A 14,556-nucleotide genomic window follows, 5' to 3' on the forward strand; every position below is an offset into this window, starting at 1 on the left:
GCTATCTGCCCATGAACAGGGAGCAACAGAAAACTTCTGCAAAGACTAGCTTCCAGACAGAAGAGGTGCAAGACCCAGATGACCCCAAGAGCCTACTTTTAACATGCACAATAATGAGTATTCCCTTCTATCATATTTAAGGGCCACTGCGCCCCTCTCCAGGGTCTGCTATGACAACAGTGATCCCGTGTCAAAGATCAGAGCAATCTTGACAGAACAGAGGCCATCAGCAGAGATGAGGGAAGACACGAAGCAATGGGATTAGGGGTTAAGAGGAGACCAAAAGTGACTTGCAAGGAGGAAAGGGGGTGCTCACAAGGTATTAAAGCCATATTCATAAGTCCTTCAAACTCAAGAGAAAGGCAAGGGAAATAACTACCCTCAGGCAGGCTTGTGAAGATATTTTATGTTTAATACATCTGAAAAGAATGCATATACAAAGAACTTCGACGTGAAAAGCACTGGTTCAACACTAACGAATCTACAAGAATTAGAAATGTGGGAAAATGGAGAAGATTCCCTAAGTCTTAAAAAAAAAATTTGAATTTGCAAGCCAAAATATAGTTTTGGTAAAATCCCTACAAACACTGCAGTCTAAGCAAAGATCTCGCACACAGTCCCGATTGGGCTGGAGCCCATCTTACAGGTTCCAAGGTTACTTACAAGCACAATGCAGAAAAGGGGGATTCCTTTAACTGGTCCCTATATGGTGCCACACTACACACTAGAAATCCCTCCCTGCAGTTCCTTTCCACTGACACAGGTCTATCTTTCCACCCCTCCCTGAAGGAGGCCAAACCATCCAGTAAGAGATGCACCACAGCCACAGCTCCAAAACTCATTTTAATATATACCAGGTCCTTTCAAAGTGTTTGAGCAGCAGTGTATATGTTGGTAACTGTAAGCATTTCCCTAACCATTAAGGAGTGGCAGAAGATGGATTTGTTAAAAGCCAACTAAACCAGTCGGGCACGCTTAAAAAGGTACAGTTATTTCTTTGTAACGTGACAAAAGTTTATGATGTCAAGGTTAAGGAGAAGACTGGCAAGCTAGCTTCAAGTCTGATGGTGCATCTAGAGAAAAGGATTCTCCTGTTCTTAAAACTTCATAACTTAGAGGAACGTGTAGAAATTTATGACCTGCACAGTGGAAAGCCAGGGGAAGAGATACAAGGCAACTTCAGAGGAGGTGCAGATACGTCTTCTACACTCCTCCTTAGAGGAGCACCAGGTTGGGACTTCTTACGTTTCCTGAATTTGTCTTTAGTACTAAAGTATGCTCACTCCCAGGCTGCTGGCTGGCTGTAGAACAGCCCCAGAAGTTCTTGAAACCAGAACCAAGTCTTGCCAGATTGGCATAAGGGACAAGGCTTCAGTAAAAGAGCCCAGAATTAGTCTGTTACAGAAGAAGTCATCACAAGCATGCCTGGATTTTAAACAAAAATTAGAAACAGTAAACAAAATAAAAAAAACTAGTACTGATCAGTGTTTTCTGATAATACATAATTATTCAAAATTAACTAGTCTTTAACTGAATTGAAAGGGCACCGGGGAACAAACACTAACATTCTCATCTCACACAGGGATCGTGTGGGGGAGATGGGAGTGCAGGGCATTTGTCATTATTGCAAAAACAAATTTTAAAATTTGTATCTTTAGTTTGATTTAAACATTGCTTTTAGTATGACATCAAACACCAGCTTTGCAGAAGGGGCTGTGGAGGGACGTTCATAGCAGCACACACCTGCGAGTCTTCTTCGGCTCCGGAGGCTCCAGGGCAGCCAATATCGCCTCGTCAAATACATTCTTTAGGCCTTTCTGAAAAGGGGCAAAGAGAGAAAAAGGGGCAGTCTCATTTTTGAGTTTTGATACAAACAAAGCCATAAAAAGCCAAGCGGCAGACAAACCCCGCTAATGACGGATCAAGGTTTGCCATCTAGAATTCCCAGAGAGTCTTTTGCTCAACTAGGCTCTGTCCAAGCTGTGTTGCTGTGGTTAGCAGTTCCTTAGCAGAGCATCGGATTTTCTGAACAGGAATGCAGTCTTTGAGAACAGGCCAATAAACTTCACAAGAGGCAAAACACACGTACTGAAGTCATTTCCTCAAGGCAATTTTTATGATTACTTGGCTAGTAACACATTTCACATGCTAATGACAAAGCAGAAAGTACTGCATTCAAATGAAACAGCTGGATCTGGAGCGTACCGGGCGCGGTGGTGCAGATACCCGTGTGTCTAGGGAGAGAGGAAGACACAAGGCAAGCATGCAACAGTAATTCACAGTCCGGTACACTCTGCTCAAGACTTCCAGCCCCGCATACTCGGTGGTTAGAAGCAGCCAGGTAGAGCTCAGAAGCTATGCATGGTATAAAGAACTCAAGATGGGAGAAATACAAAGTGGGCACTGTACATTGTATAAATGTTAAACTGAAGCCAGGAAGAGCAAATCGGAATAAAGCTTCAACAGTCATTTATACAAACAACTGCAATTTTTAATTTCAAAATTTAAAGATAACTACAATTGACTTTTCTCCTCAAAACAATAAAAATCAGAAGCATGAGTGTAAGAAGCAGCTTTACATCTTACAGTAACAGGCTTTAAGGATCTATTATTGAAATGAAGAGGTCATCCATGTTAGTGAAAGCAAGGATTTTAACAATTCATAAAGCAGTAGCAAGTACATTGATATTTCCTTCCCCAAGGACCAACAAATACTCCACTACAGCACAGACAGCCAAAGCAATAGCAACGGAAAGAATCTCACTGCACAAAGGAGAACCAGAAAATCCTTCACATTACAGTACAACTTGCAGATCACCGTTTCATGTACTTTTGTCATGCAAATACAGTTAACAAGAGTCACAAGTAGAAACTGAAAAAAAACCACATTGTTTCTTCCAGTTGGATTCGGGAAGATCAAACATCGCGTCTTAATTCTTTCATTGTTTCTTTTAAATAACGCTATAACCAGGACCTTTCTCCCCCCCAACAGCCTCAATTATAAAGCTACCCACACCTGCCAACCCAGGCAGCAGAGAGTTAAGCGAGTCCAGTTCATGTTCCACAGTCACAATGTTTTACTAAAGAACTTAAGTACTTTTTTCAGTCCAAAAGCTAATACAGAGGTTGCTCTAAGATGGTAAGCAGACACAACAGCTTTCAATCAAGGCAGTTTTATTCATTTTAACCAGATTTCTACAGTAGTGGGACAGAGGAAGCAGCAGCAAGAGGGGAAGGAGAAAGTTTAGAATATACAGCACTTCCTTTTGGGCTGAGTTTCCGGAGGCTCGAGGGCAGCTAGGATAGCCTCATCAAACACATTCTTCAGACCTCTCTACAAGACAGAGGGGAGGAGAAAAAACAGCAGCCAGGTTAGAGGATTAGAGAAAAACAAGCAGATACACAGAGCATTCAGGATCGACCAGGCTGAATTCACAGAGGCAGTAAACAGATTTACTTTGAAAAAACAAAGTAGATCTCAGGAGGAAATCTCATTTAGATGCCCCAGAAGTCAAAGTTAGAGACAGACAGAACACGTGACAGGCCGCCGCGTTAGACAAAATGAACACCCAAAAGGGCAGAGGCACAAACATAGCAGCAACTGGCAAGAACACCAAGGAGGGGGAGGGAGAAGGGAAATTTTTGGTTTCCACTTAACTGCTGAATATATTCTTAGCAAGCGTGGAGAGCATTTGCCCCTCCGCGGGTTTCCAAAAGGTCAGGTATACACATCTCCTTTTCTAGTCACCCACTGTGGATAAGCAAGTGGGTCAGATGCACTGACTTCTTGCTCCAGGCTAACACAAGGGCAGATAGTTCAGACTGAAGGCTTCCAACAACCACTCTATGTGAATTCAGCCCCTGAATAACTGAAGATCTCCAGATGGCTGGCAAAGTACCATCTGGCATTGAAGCAGTACCTGCCTGGTAAGCCATTGTCATCTTCAGACATTAGCTATCCGATATTTAAAGAGTGATGCAATACCTTACCAGCACTGCTATTTTGACATTGACAGTCAGCTATGGAAATGGTGCATTTCAGTTATTCAGTTTAGTTACCGAAGCAAGTAAAACCACTCAAGTTACAGGAAGACAGAAATGGTGTTAGAATTGGAAATAACCGAGATCCAACACCAGACAAGCAGTCACAGAGCTTTAAGAAATCTGCAGGGATTACACCAGAGCACAAAGCATGCATTGCATTTGCTATAAGCAAAACAGGAACACTGCAATACGTTACCACTCCTACCCAATTCTGCCAAGTTACACGTGAACACTAGAAGTGAAACCTGGCTCGGTCTGTGCTAACTGGACTCGCCTAAATCCACTGTCATGAGTACAACCTTCCTAAGTTCAGAAAAATTGCCTTACACCAGTCAAAGAAAAACAGAAAAGTTGAAAAAAATTCTTAATTTTGTAAAAGCTACAATTACTTACAGGAAGTAATTTAATCACTTAAATGAAATACATTTCTCCCTCACTCGTTTGACTGGATATATCCCTTTTAGAAAGTCTTTAATCTTGTTCTACTGAAGCACATACATGGGAAATCTCTAAGACAATTCCATCTGGAAACATTTAAGTCCAACATGTTCTATGCAAGACTATACTTGAAAGCCTAAAAGTTGTTTAAGGAAACGACCATGTGCAATCATGCTGTACATCCTCCCCAGCAACTTTTTTTTTTTTTTTTTAAATGAGTTGCAACCAAGTCTGACAAAAGAGCCAGACACTTCCAAAAATGCCTACAAGAAATTCAAGCACTAATTCGGTTTTCTGTCTCTGCAAGACTAAGGTTGTAGTATAAACTCAATTATGCACCGCCAGATAGAGTAAAAACCCAGGCAGGGCAAGAGTAAAGAAACCAGATTCTCTTAATTCTGCTACTCCATGGACTCCTCTGTTTTCCAATTGCATAGGAGAGATTTATTTAGAGATCAGAATTTGGGATTTGTTTTGAAGGAAATAGGAAAAAAAACAGGGATAAAGGACAAAAAACAAGACAGGGACAAAACTGTTGTGCAAATGAGACTGGATCACAAGCCTGAATGATCAGGAGTAAGCATATTATGGAAGCTCTACCTGACATCCCTGGCAAGCAGGCCACAGCCATGTTACTTTAAACCAGAATACTCTTACACTACAATGGGGAGCCATTTTAGCTCAGGCTTCCTTCCCCCCCCCCCCCCCCCCGGCTTTCATGAGCGGTTTAAGATACTTATGAATCTGGCTGCGTCCAAACTCTCAGCTATGCTCAAGCCAAATATCAGGAAAAGAAAAGGAATTGAATTCAAAGTGTTCCGCTATGTTAGGTACCGGTCTTGAGCCTCAAAGTTTGCTCAGAGATTTGACCAGTAAATGCAACAGAGGCAACAATCAATCATTGTAGTTACAAGCTGTTTGTCAGTCATTCTTTCCTAATAGAGAAGTACTATCCACTTTTTACAGCTGTACTTGGGTACTATTTTGTAGAGAAAAGTTTAAGAAAGGCATTGAAACTGATCTAATCCACTACCTTCATCATAATCCACTACCTTCATCACAAAAAACAAAAAGATTCCGCAACCTGACGGGGGGGGGGGGGGGGGGGGGGAACTTGGCACTGAATCCTCAGCACTGCTAAACTCGAGCAAGAAGAGATATTCTGTCTTTTCTATAAGGACCTAGAAACCTAGCCTCTTATGACTCGCCTAGTACTTTGAGAACAAGACTCTTCTGCGCAGACAAGTGAAATCTTCATCCCAGGTAAGAAGAAAAAAAGAAAGAAAGAACCCACAACCTGGGTTCAGCATTTCGAGGTTATTTGCTACCATGGTGTCCAACCCATTTGCAAATTAGTTGCAAAAGCAAAAAAAAAAAACCATTCTAGATACTGCTGAGATGAACTGCATAGATGGAAGTCATGGTAGAGAGAAGATAGGGACTACCCAACTCACTCAAGCTTCAGCTGAAACCAACTACTACAAGAGTCCCTTGCAGGTTTGAAAATACCCCTCCTGGCTACAGAGGCCAGCCACCTTCTCTGTTTAGCAAGCTGCCGGCTCGATCACTGCTGGGAACTTCTAATATCCCTCCGCATATAATCTATCTTTTTGTTTGGTAGCTATTACTGACAGACTAAGAAAACATTGTCCTGAGAAGTAAACAACAAATGAAGGAAGAGGAATAGCGCAGAAGCAAACCGACTGGTCTTCCAGATGAGAAGCCTTCGAACCCCTCCTACCAGGTTATTCCTGATTTCTAAAACCATCCGAGGGTGTACAAGCACTAGCAGTGCTGCCGAAGAAATTCAAGCTGAGCTTCTGAGGGCATAAATCTGTTCTCTGCAACAGATCAACTAACTGCATATCTGGAAAGAATGGATAAACACTGACATTTCTACCACATCAACTCTATTCTGGCAACTTCAAGTGCTTCCATGCAATTTGAGCAAACTAAACAAGGCACATTTAAAGCTATAGGGTAGAGGTGTCTCAGTGAGCAACAGAGAACAAAAATCCTTGTATGCATTTATTCAGACGGCAGGTCCTACAGCCTAGTTAGTAGCAGCATTTACGTGGTTGTGCCACAGACAAAAATCCCGGAAGGTGAACGCTTCGGGACTAAACCAACCAGAGGATTTCAGCTCAAGCACAAATAACCCTCAGCTTGCATGCGGGCACTAAAGAAGCCAAGACTACCTTTTGATCAGGGATTCCCAGGATGAAATAAGTATGCCTTGCCACAACACATCCAGTGCCAGTGTCCTGCACGCTTCTAATCAAAGCCCCTTCTCAACAAATACTAAGGTAAAGCTTTGTTACAGAAGAGTCTCAGGATCCCAAATGGAAGGGCCATCATGCAGTCTGGGCAAAAGGTGCAAGATAAACAGAATTTCAAGCTTGAAGTTCAGCAATAAAGCTTTGTGCTCAAGGTACCACATTAACGCACGGCAAAACTGAAAAGAGGGTAAGACTTGATACTGTGCATCCCCTAGCTCCACGTACATCAGATAGGGATGTAAGCTCTGTACAGAGTAGCACAAAGTAAATTAAGAGTAGCAATTAAGTTGTATGCCTGCTCTTGCAGAAAATTAGAGTTTCCCAGGTACCCAAAGAGAAAGCAGCATTCCAGCCAGGCAGCCAATGGTTCCCATCCATCCCTCCCCTATTACCCCTAACTTAAAAAGAAAGGTTTCCCGATCTCAAGTCAGCAATTTTAGTTACGTCCTAGACTCCTTTTCCAAAGTTAGTTCGCACTCCGCCACTACGTTTAGGTCTCGAGAACCGTTTCACTGTTGTTTTCTGTTTCAGCAGAGCTTCCATCTTAAGGCAGACACAGGAAATGTAGCTCTCCACAGATTGCACAGGAAGAGAAAGAAGCTCTCAAGACTACGAATGCTTCTAGTCTTAAAATTAGAAAAAACTGATTTCTCCAAGAGGGAAATCACTCGCCTGAGAGGTTTTTTGTTTGCCTACTCTCTTCAGTAGTGAGCTGCTTTCTGTGCCCTGATCCACTTATTGTCCACAACACTTTTACCTAGTTTCAGATAATAAGGCAACATTTTCTCTAACACAAAAGCAAACTCAGTCAGCAGATCCTCCTCCCTCTCTCCCCTTTACACTACGCCTGCTCTTCACATGATTCACTTCGTACCACTTCCAACTCCTCGTGCCTTAGAACAATAGGACAAAGAGAAAGCTATTGTGTCAACAGCAGAAACAGAGCTCAAATCTTTTCACGTGCCATATTCAGCTGTTTTTCCCATAACTGAAGAAAGTATGGAACACAAGCAAGCAGAAATGGTCCAAGACCAACTCTCACCTGCGTGAGTGCAGAGCACTCCACATATTTGACGGCCTTCAGGTCGCGGGCCAGTTTTTCAGCCGTCTCTGGAGTTATGGGCTTCTGCTTGTTCTTGGCAAGTTTCTCAATTGTTGAGGGATCATCTCTGAGATCAATTTGGGTCCCAACAAGCAGGAAAGGAGTCTTTGGACAATGGTGAGTAATTTCAGGTACCCACTAAAGAGAGAAGAGACAGTCCTTGTTACTAACCAGCTACTGAGGTAATACTTCAGGCACTTCCCATATCGCTGCAGCAGCTCCCCTTTTAGGCAGAGTTCAACCAACCTTTTCTTTCACATTTTCAAATGAAGAAGGAGAGACCACTGAAAAACAGACCAAAAATACATCTGTCTGCGGATAGCTGAGGGGTCGTAATCTATCATAATCTTCCTGACCTAAAAGGGGAGAGAACGAACAGAGTATCAGAGAAGATCCCCTTTGAGCCAGGCAGTAACGAAATGCTGCCCTTTTACAGGTGGTTAGGATACATATTCCAGCACAAAAGCATTATTGTGAGTAATCCTAACTCTTAAGCAAATACACATGCCCTGAATCCAAACATTCAGAGAGTCTAGTTTGCAAATACAGAATTCATTCAGTTGCTATGTAACAAAGAGCTGCTTAACAAAGGCATAGGAGGGCAGGGAAGCCAGATATGAGCGCAACAGAATAATTTTTTGGATCAAACCCCCTCAGCCTGCAGAATGCTTTCCTCAATTATAACCCGAATTTGCAGAGTATGGGTCTAGTTATAAGACAATGAAGTCTTTTGCATCTAGGCTATTCATGAAAAAAATATTTTGCTAAATTACATTAACATGCAAAGACTGAAGTTACAGAAGCAGTATGGAAAAAAAGGCAATTTTGTTCGCTAGGATGTCTTGACTTATACGTGCAAACACTTGATGAAGTACCTTTTGAGTAATAACAGGGAAGAGGAGAATGCTGCTGTTACAGATGTGGGAGGAGTCAGTCCTCCTAGTAGCATTTACCTAAAAATGCCCCAAAGTCCCAGCACAGGACACATTTCAAAGGAAGCCAGGCTATTTCCTTCAGGTCTGTAAGAGGGCAGGCAGTTCCCACGGGGCACCATTAGCACTGTCCCACCAGTCCAACTCCACACAAGTTTTCAGTCTTACAATTCAGTAGCACTCTTTTTCAGAAAGCAAACCTGTCATTTAAGGAACCCCACTTCAGCCACTGTTCTTGCTGGCAACCAGTTCAGAAATATTTGTTCAAAAGGCCTCAGCCTCCAGCTAATACACTCTTGCTTATCACACAGGCTGAAGAGGAGCTGACTCAACACCTAGGACATCTCAGCAGAGGAAGATCTAGAGGTAGAGGAAGGAGGCCAGAACAGCTTTTTACAGCCATCATGCTCAGCTGACGTAAGGAAGAGCCTAAGCAGCGAGTGATATCTTGCTGCAATCAGTCTACCTCCAAAAGCTTTGTCCTCACACTTCAAGTTCTAGAGAGATAAAAATAATCAGTTTTTTCTTTTATTTTCCCCCTCTCTAAATAGGGGAGAGAGTCAGTAATACAGGTTTTATCTATTTAAGTTCTGTAAGTCAGACTGGCTACTACTTAGCAAAAAGTTGGGCAACTTTTAAAGAGCCAAAGCCTTCCAACTCCAGAACTCTGCCTCCAAGAGGAAGGCCTTTCTATTCACAGGTGTGCAAGATCACCTACATGCACTAAGGCACTTGGTAAGTTTTAAGAAATACTAGATGGGTTACGCCACTCATGGATTGAGAGATAGTACATGAGCATGCATGTTTTTAAGATAACTACAGAGGATGCTAGAAAGAGTGAACACCTTCAAGGAAAAAAAGTGAACATTAACCTGGAACTGTTTCCATTTAACCTGGAACTGTTTTCCAAGAACAACAAGACCAGCTCCCAGGGGCCCATTCAGAATTGAACCCACTTGACCTCAGCAGGACAACAAGCAGAGAAAGACTGAACACAGCTTCCATCCACACTAGGGAACAGCTCCAAATCCAAGCAGGTACCAGGTGTCTAGAATTAAGACGCCATCTGAGTATGTATTTGTCCCTAAAGCAGCCTACACAGATGGGTTTCAGGAAGGAGCCTCTTTCTCTTCAGAACTCCTTATCCTAGAACTGAGGAGTTCACAATAACTAACATACAGTCACATTTAGGAGAACAACAGGAAGAGTTGACTTCAGCTGCTAGTGTTTATTTATGGGAGCACAAGATCAGATCGGCAATAAGGCACTAATGAGGCATTTAAAATCTGACTCTTTCCAGCTTTATTTTTAAGTTCTGTCACGGCAATTTTAGATGAGTTTATCAACCAAGCTCTCCATAAAGGCTTTCTTGAAGAATACATTACAATATTAGGTACTGGCATACCACTTTGTTATTATTAGGGGCTGGGGATTGGATAGCTAGTGATTGATTAAACCTGTTATTCCCCTTTCTTGCTATATTTTCATATTCGCAAAGCAATGAGGCTAGCTGCTTAATCACTGTACATTTCTCCAGCCAGAAACTGAAAAATAGCCTTAATAACAATGAACAATCCAAAAAAGCCTGCAGATTTACTTTTATTTAAAAAAAAAAAAAAAGCAGTTTCATGCAACATCATGAAACTTCATATATCAGCCTGATTTTATCCACCTTAAGAGGGCAGAGATCTGAGATGTTCTAACGTCAGGCCACAATGTCAAGACAGGGCGACTAAAACTAGGATAGTTACAAAAATAAATACAATTAAAAACACACACACGATCCACGTTTTATTCACTACCTCCTCTTTTAAAATTTGTTGAAAGGGAAAACCTCTCATTCTCCAAGTATTACCTAGATTAAAGGCAAACGTTTGAAGTTTGTCACCCGGCGTCACAAAATAAAACAGCTCTAGAAGCCGCCGAAGATTTTTAAAGTGAACTCAATTTAGCAACTCCCCAGAGGTCAGGGGAAAAGAATCAAGAAAGATTTTTCCCTTTTGAACATGAAGATACACAGGTTTGTTTGTTTTTTTTTTTTAAATCGACATCCTCAACTAAATTTTGAGAAGTTACAATAACACAGAGGTTTGACTGCTCACCTGCAGTATCAAAGAGGCCTAAGGTGTAAGGCTCTCCTCCAATCATCACTGTTACAGCATAGTTATCAAACACCTGATGATAAAAAAAAAAAAAAGAAACATGTTTAGAAGGATGTGAATAAGCCACCTGTCAAACCACCATCATCCTACCCACCTTGCCAGACCACTTCTAATTCAAACAAGTTTCATTGGAGTTGAATAACAGAATAACAGGGTTACAACACTACCTTTAAAACTGTTAATGGGACAGTTCAGTTTAGAATGGGGATGTACGAGCTGGTTTCCAGGAAGAATCTAAAGCAAAAGATATGCAGTGGTGTACCTGGTGTATAACAGGTGAAAAAAAAAAAAAAAAACAAACATACACACCTAACAAAACAGCTATAGCAATCTTGGTTGTAATTGCAAGGAGGTTTCCCACATTGCCACAAGTGTTTCGGCCTTTACACCTAGCCTGACACAGTAAACACATCCCTACAAAGACAAAACAGATAAACTGAAGCCTTGCCCCACTTGTAGCCTTTAGGGCACAGAGCTATGAGGCTACTTCTCACCAGACTTCAGTTCTTTAAAATTCATCTTTCTGGACATCTAGGGATGCCCAGAATTCAATAAGGAGTGCATCTTTTCAACAGAAATTTCTCTTCCAGCTTTGGAAGAAGTATCCTCTACAATTTAGTCAGTTAAAATCAGTCCACATCAAATCCACACTCTCAGTCAAAATGAATAATCCAACTCCAGAAGACCATACTCATCATCAAGGAACATACCGTCCGAGGTCAGCATCCTGAATTTCAGACAACTCCATTTTATATGCAGAACCTTGACAGACAACATTTAGAGAAAGTAGCTTTGGTAGAAATCCTGCCCACTGGAGGTCAGGAAAAAAAAAAAAAAAAAAAAATCTCTGCATCCTGTGCTGCAAGATTAGAAAGGCAAGATGTCCAACTAAGGTGTTGAGGCAGAGCCTCCGTATCAAAACTGAAGTTTTCTTCAACTCTGGGTGCTGCTCAGACTGCAGCAGAAAGAGGTTAACAATCATCTCAAAAACTTTTCATGGAAACGAGGAGGGAGAAACGTGGAGGAGCAGCAGCAGAGTCACATGTATATATTAACAGGGCTTTAGTAAGGGCTCAAGTCCTTGAAAAAATCCCAAAACACAAGACTGACATCAGTAAGACAGCGCTTCAAAGCTGAACTTGCGATAGTTCAGAGCTGTCTCTTTTCTGGCTGACCATTCTGGCTAAAACAATACCTGAAATCACTTCTCCTCCTCCCCCTTCCCCCCCCCCCCAACTTTTAACGCATCATAAGTCAAAGTAACTGGAAAGGAAGCTATGGCCACAGGAAGTTTCATATCCCCTGGAACATCAGCTAGAAGCAGAAGTTCACCTCTCAAACCATTTTGGACAGAGGTACTGTAAGAGATTGACATTCATCGCCACTATTTGCAGGCCAATCCTTTACCAGTTTCCTCGAGTCTGCTTTACTAAACCCCTCTAGCAAGCGTCCTGCTAGAAATAAGACGTTCAGGCTGGAGGAGGGTGGAAGTCATTTCACAGGGCATACTCAGTGTACGACGACTACTACTGTTTGAAGACTCTAAAGGACTTCTCAGGCTCAGAACCCAACTGTTGCTAGGTATAGAACAAGAAACTTGTATGCTCCTTGCTTAAGGTCAGAGCATTTACTCTTTCAGATGTCAGCAGCTTAAGTCACCTGAAGATATTTCTCAATAAGCATTCTTCCACAACTCTGACCCCCTACTACCACCTCATTTCTATCCAGTGACCAGAAGTCAGTAATGTTACTTGTAGCTGCCCTTCTGGGAGGATTAATGTGCATTCTCGCTCCGATTTCTGCCCCAGCTCCCCAACTCAGAAATGGGAATTTTATAGGTATAACCACTATTAAAAAAGTCGGGGTTCAGCACTGAAGAGGCAAGGGTTACAAAGCTGGCCTTCAGATAAATCTGGAAGCTAGAGTCCCATAGTGCGATTCACACGCAATTTCATTCTCCATGTGCCAACTGGGCTAAAACCCAGAGCAGCAATTAGCCCAATGAGAAGTTTCAACTCCCGCCGGTGCCAGAGAGCCTTCCGTAGCAGGTACCTCTAACTTCTGGGCTACAGGATTAACACCTGAGCTGCCATGGCCCAAGTGCTGCCTCAGTCATTCCACAGACATCCCCCTTGCTGCCTCTGTTGAGGCTGGGAATGGTGCCAAAAATATGCATGTGATGCAGCTTGGTGCCAGTGTGAAACCCATCTCCCACTGGGAAATACGTTCAAGGAAGAGAAGGAACTGCAGAACACAGAGCCAAGTGAAAGCAGCCAATCTATCAGTCTGAACTGGTGCGTTGCCACCAACGCCTTCTCCATTGGTGTTTCTGCCACACTGCTGCAGAGCACTGTCTGCTAATGGTGTACAAGTACAGCTAAACAGGGCAACAGTGCAGGCAATTTACATCCGCATCTTCAATGTCTGTGTGTGCAGAACAGCTCCGTTTGAAACGGACAGACTGTTACTACATTGCTTAAGCACAGCCTCTTCCTCCTAATTGCTTGGTGCCCCTGCACCATTAGATACACTCAAGGAAGAAGGATGCCACCTTCCTCTCAAGGAAGGCTTTGCAGTAGCTGCTACAGGCGATTCCCTGTGTTTGTCAGGGCCCTGGCCTTGAGCTACTACCCATATTTACCAGACTCTTACAGCAGAATTTTATCTCTGGATTCCTTTCCTGTCTAAACATTTTTTGTTAAGCAGCTTGAGAGCTTGAGTCCCCATCCGCTTTACTCTAGGGTCCTTCTTATAGTTTCTCTTTATTCAGCTACAAACATTTTGGTAACACTGAGGTTTGCTGACTCTCCCGACAGCTTGCTTTCATTTTGGGAACAATGCTGTCTGTTGTATGTCTTTGTCTGCTTATTACTAGAAGCATTAGCCAGAATAATCAGAGGTTACTTACCAGTTTCCAGAGTTTGAAATAAGCCTCTAGGTTACTCACAGAATTAGAAATAGGCCTGCAGTGCTGCAGAACTCATGCGATATTCCCAGAACAGCGAGTTCCTTAAGCCATGAGGTTCAGATGTAAATATTATTCCAGAAACATGGACAGTTTTAACAGGTACTGTAAATAAGCCTGCACACTTCTTTAGCACACTCTACTGGCAAGTAGCCTTGGGTTTTTTTGAGTAGCTTCTCCACATTGCTTGTTACCAGGGGTTTATTAGAAATTATTATTTATTAGAAAACACTACATATCCAGGATAGCAGGCTTATACTTAATCTCAAGAGGTTTCAAACAAAATTAAGATTACAGCACTTCTCAACATAATTAAGGGTCATTTCACTAGGGGCAAGTATAGAACTACTCATCACCTGAACTCACGGACCACTTTTCACTTTGTCTTGACCATGAATAGCTTAAACAGGGCAAGCAGCCTTCATTAGGTTCAGCGCAGGATGTTATCCTAGAACAGCACCCACAGCAGGATGCACAACACCACTCAAAAACGTGAAAACGGCAAAACAGCTCCAAACACAACTTCTCTGCTATCAGTCCATAACGAAAGGATCTCTGTGAGAGGCTGAAGATAAGTCTCCTCACCTATGGCCTAACCTTCAGGATCGTAACAGTGGTCACAGAATCCCACCTG

The 14,556-nt window shown here is 42.4% G+C and overlaps 1 protein-coding gene across 8 annotated transcripts in view; it reads right to left on the minus strand.

The window, feature by feature from the left end:
* Positions 1-391: 391 nt before the first annotated feature.
* CDC42 (cell division cycle 42) overlaps positions 392-14,556 on the minus strand; it is a 30,299-nt gene continuing 16,134 nt past the window's right edge. For 6 of the 8 annotated variants that reach the window (XM_068915855.1, XM_068915856.1, XM_068915857.1 and 3 more), the window contains 4 exons: positions 10,898-10,970; positions 8,110-8,219; positions 7,804-8,001; positions 392-1,817 (listed from right to left, as the gene is read on the minus strand). In XM_068915855.1, the coding sequence (XP_068771956.1) occupies positions 1,728-1,817; positions 7,804-8,001; positions 8,110-8,219; positions 10,898-10,970 (471 nt within the window). In that variant the 3' untranslated portion in view covers positions 392-1,727. Of the gene's footprint in view, positions 1,818-2,094; positions 3,335-7,803; positions 8,002-8,109; positions 8,220-10,897; positions 10,971-14,556 lie in introns of those variants that run through there. The other 2 variants (XM_068915860.1, XM_068915862.1) reach the window with 1 other exon arrangement.

This window comes from Struthio camelus, chromosome 21 (genome assembly GCF_040807025.1).
Source record: "Struthio camelus isolate bStrCam1 chromosome 21, bStrCam1.hap1, whole genome shotgun sequence".
NCBI classification, from domain to species: Eukaryota; Metazoa; Chordata; class Aves; order Struthioniformes; family Struthionidae; genus Struthio; species Struthio camelus.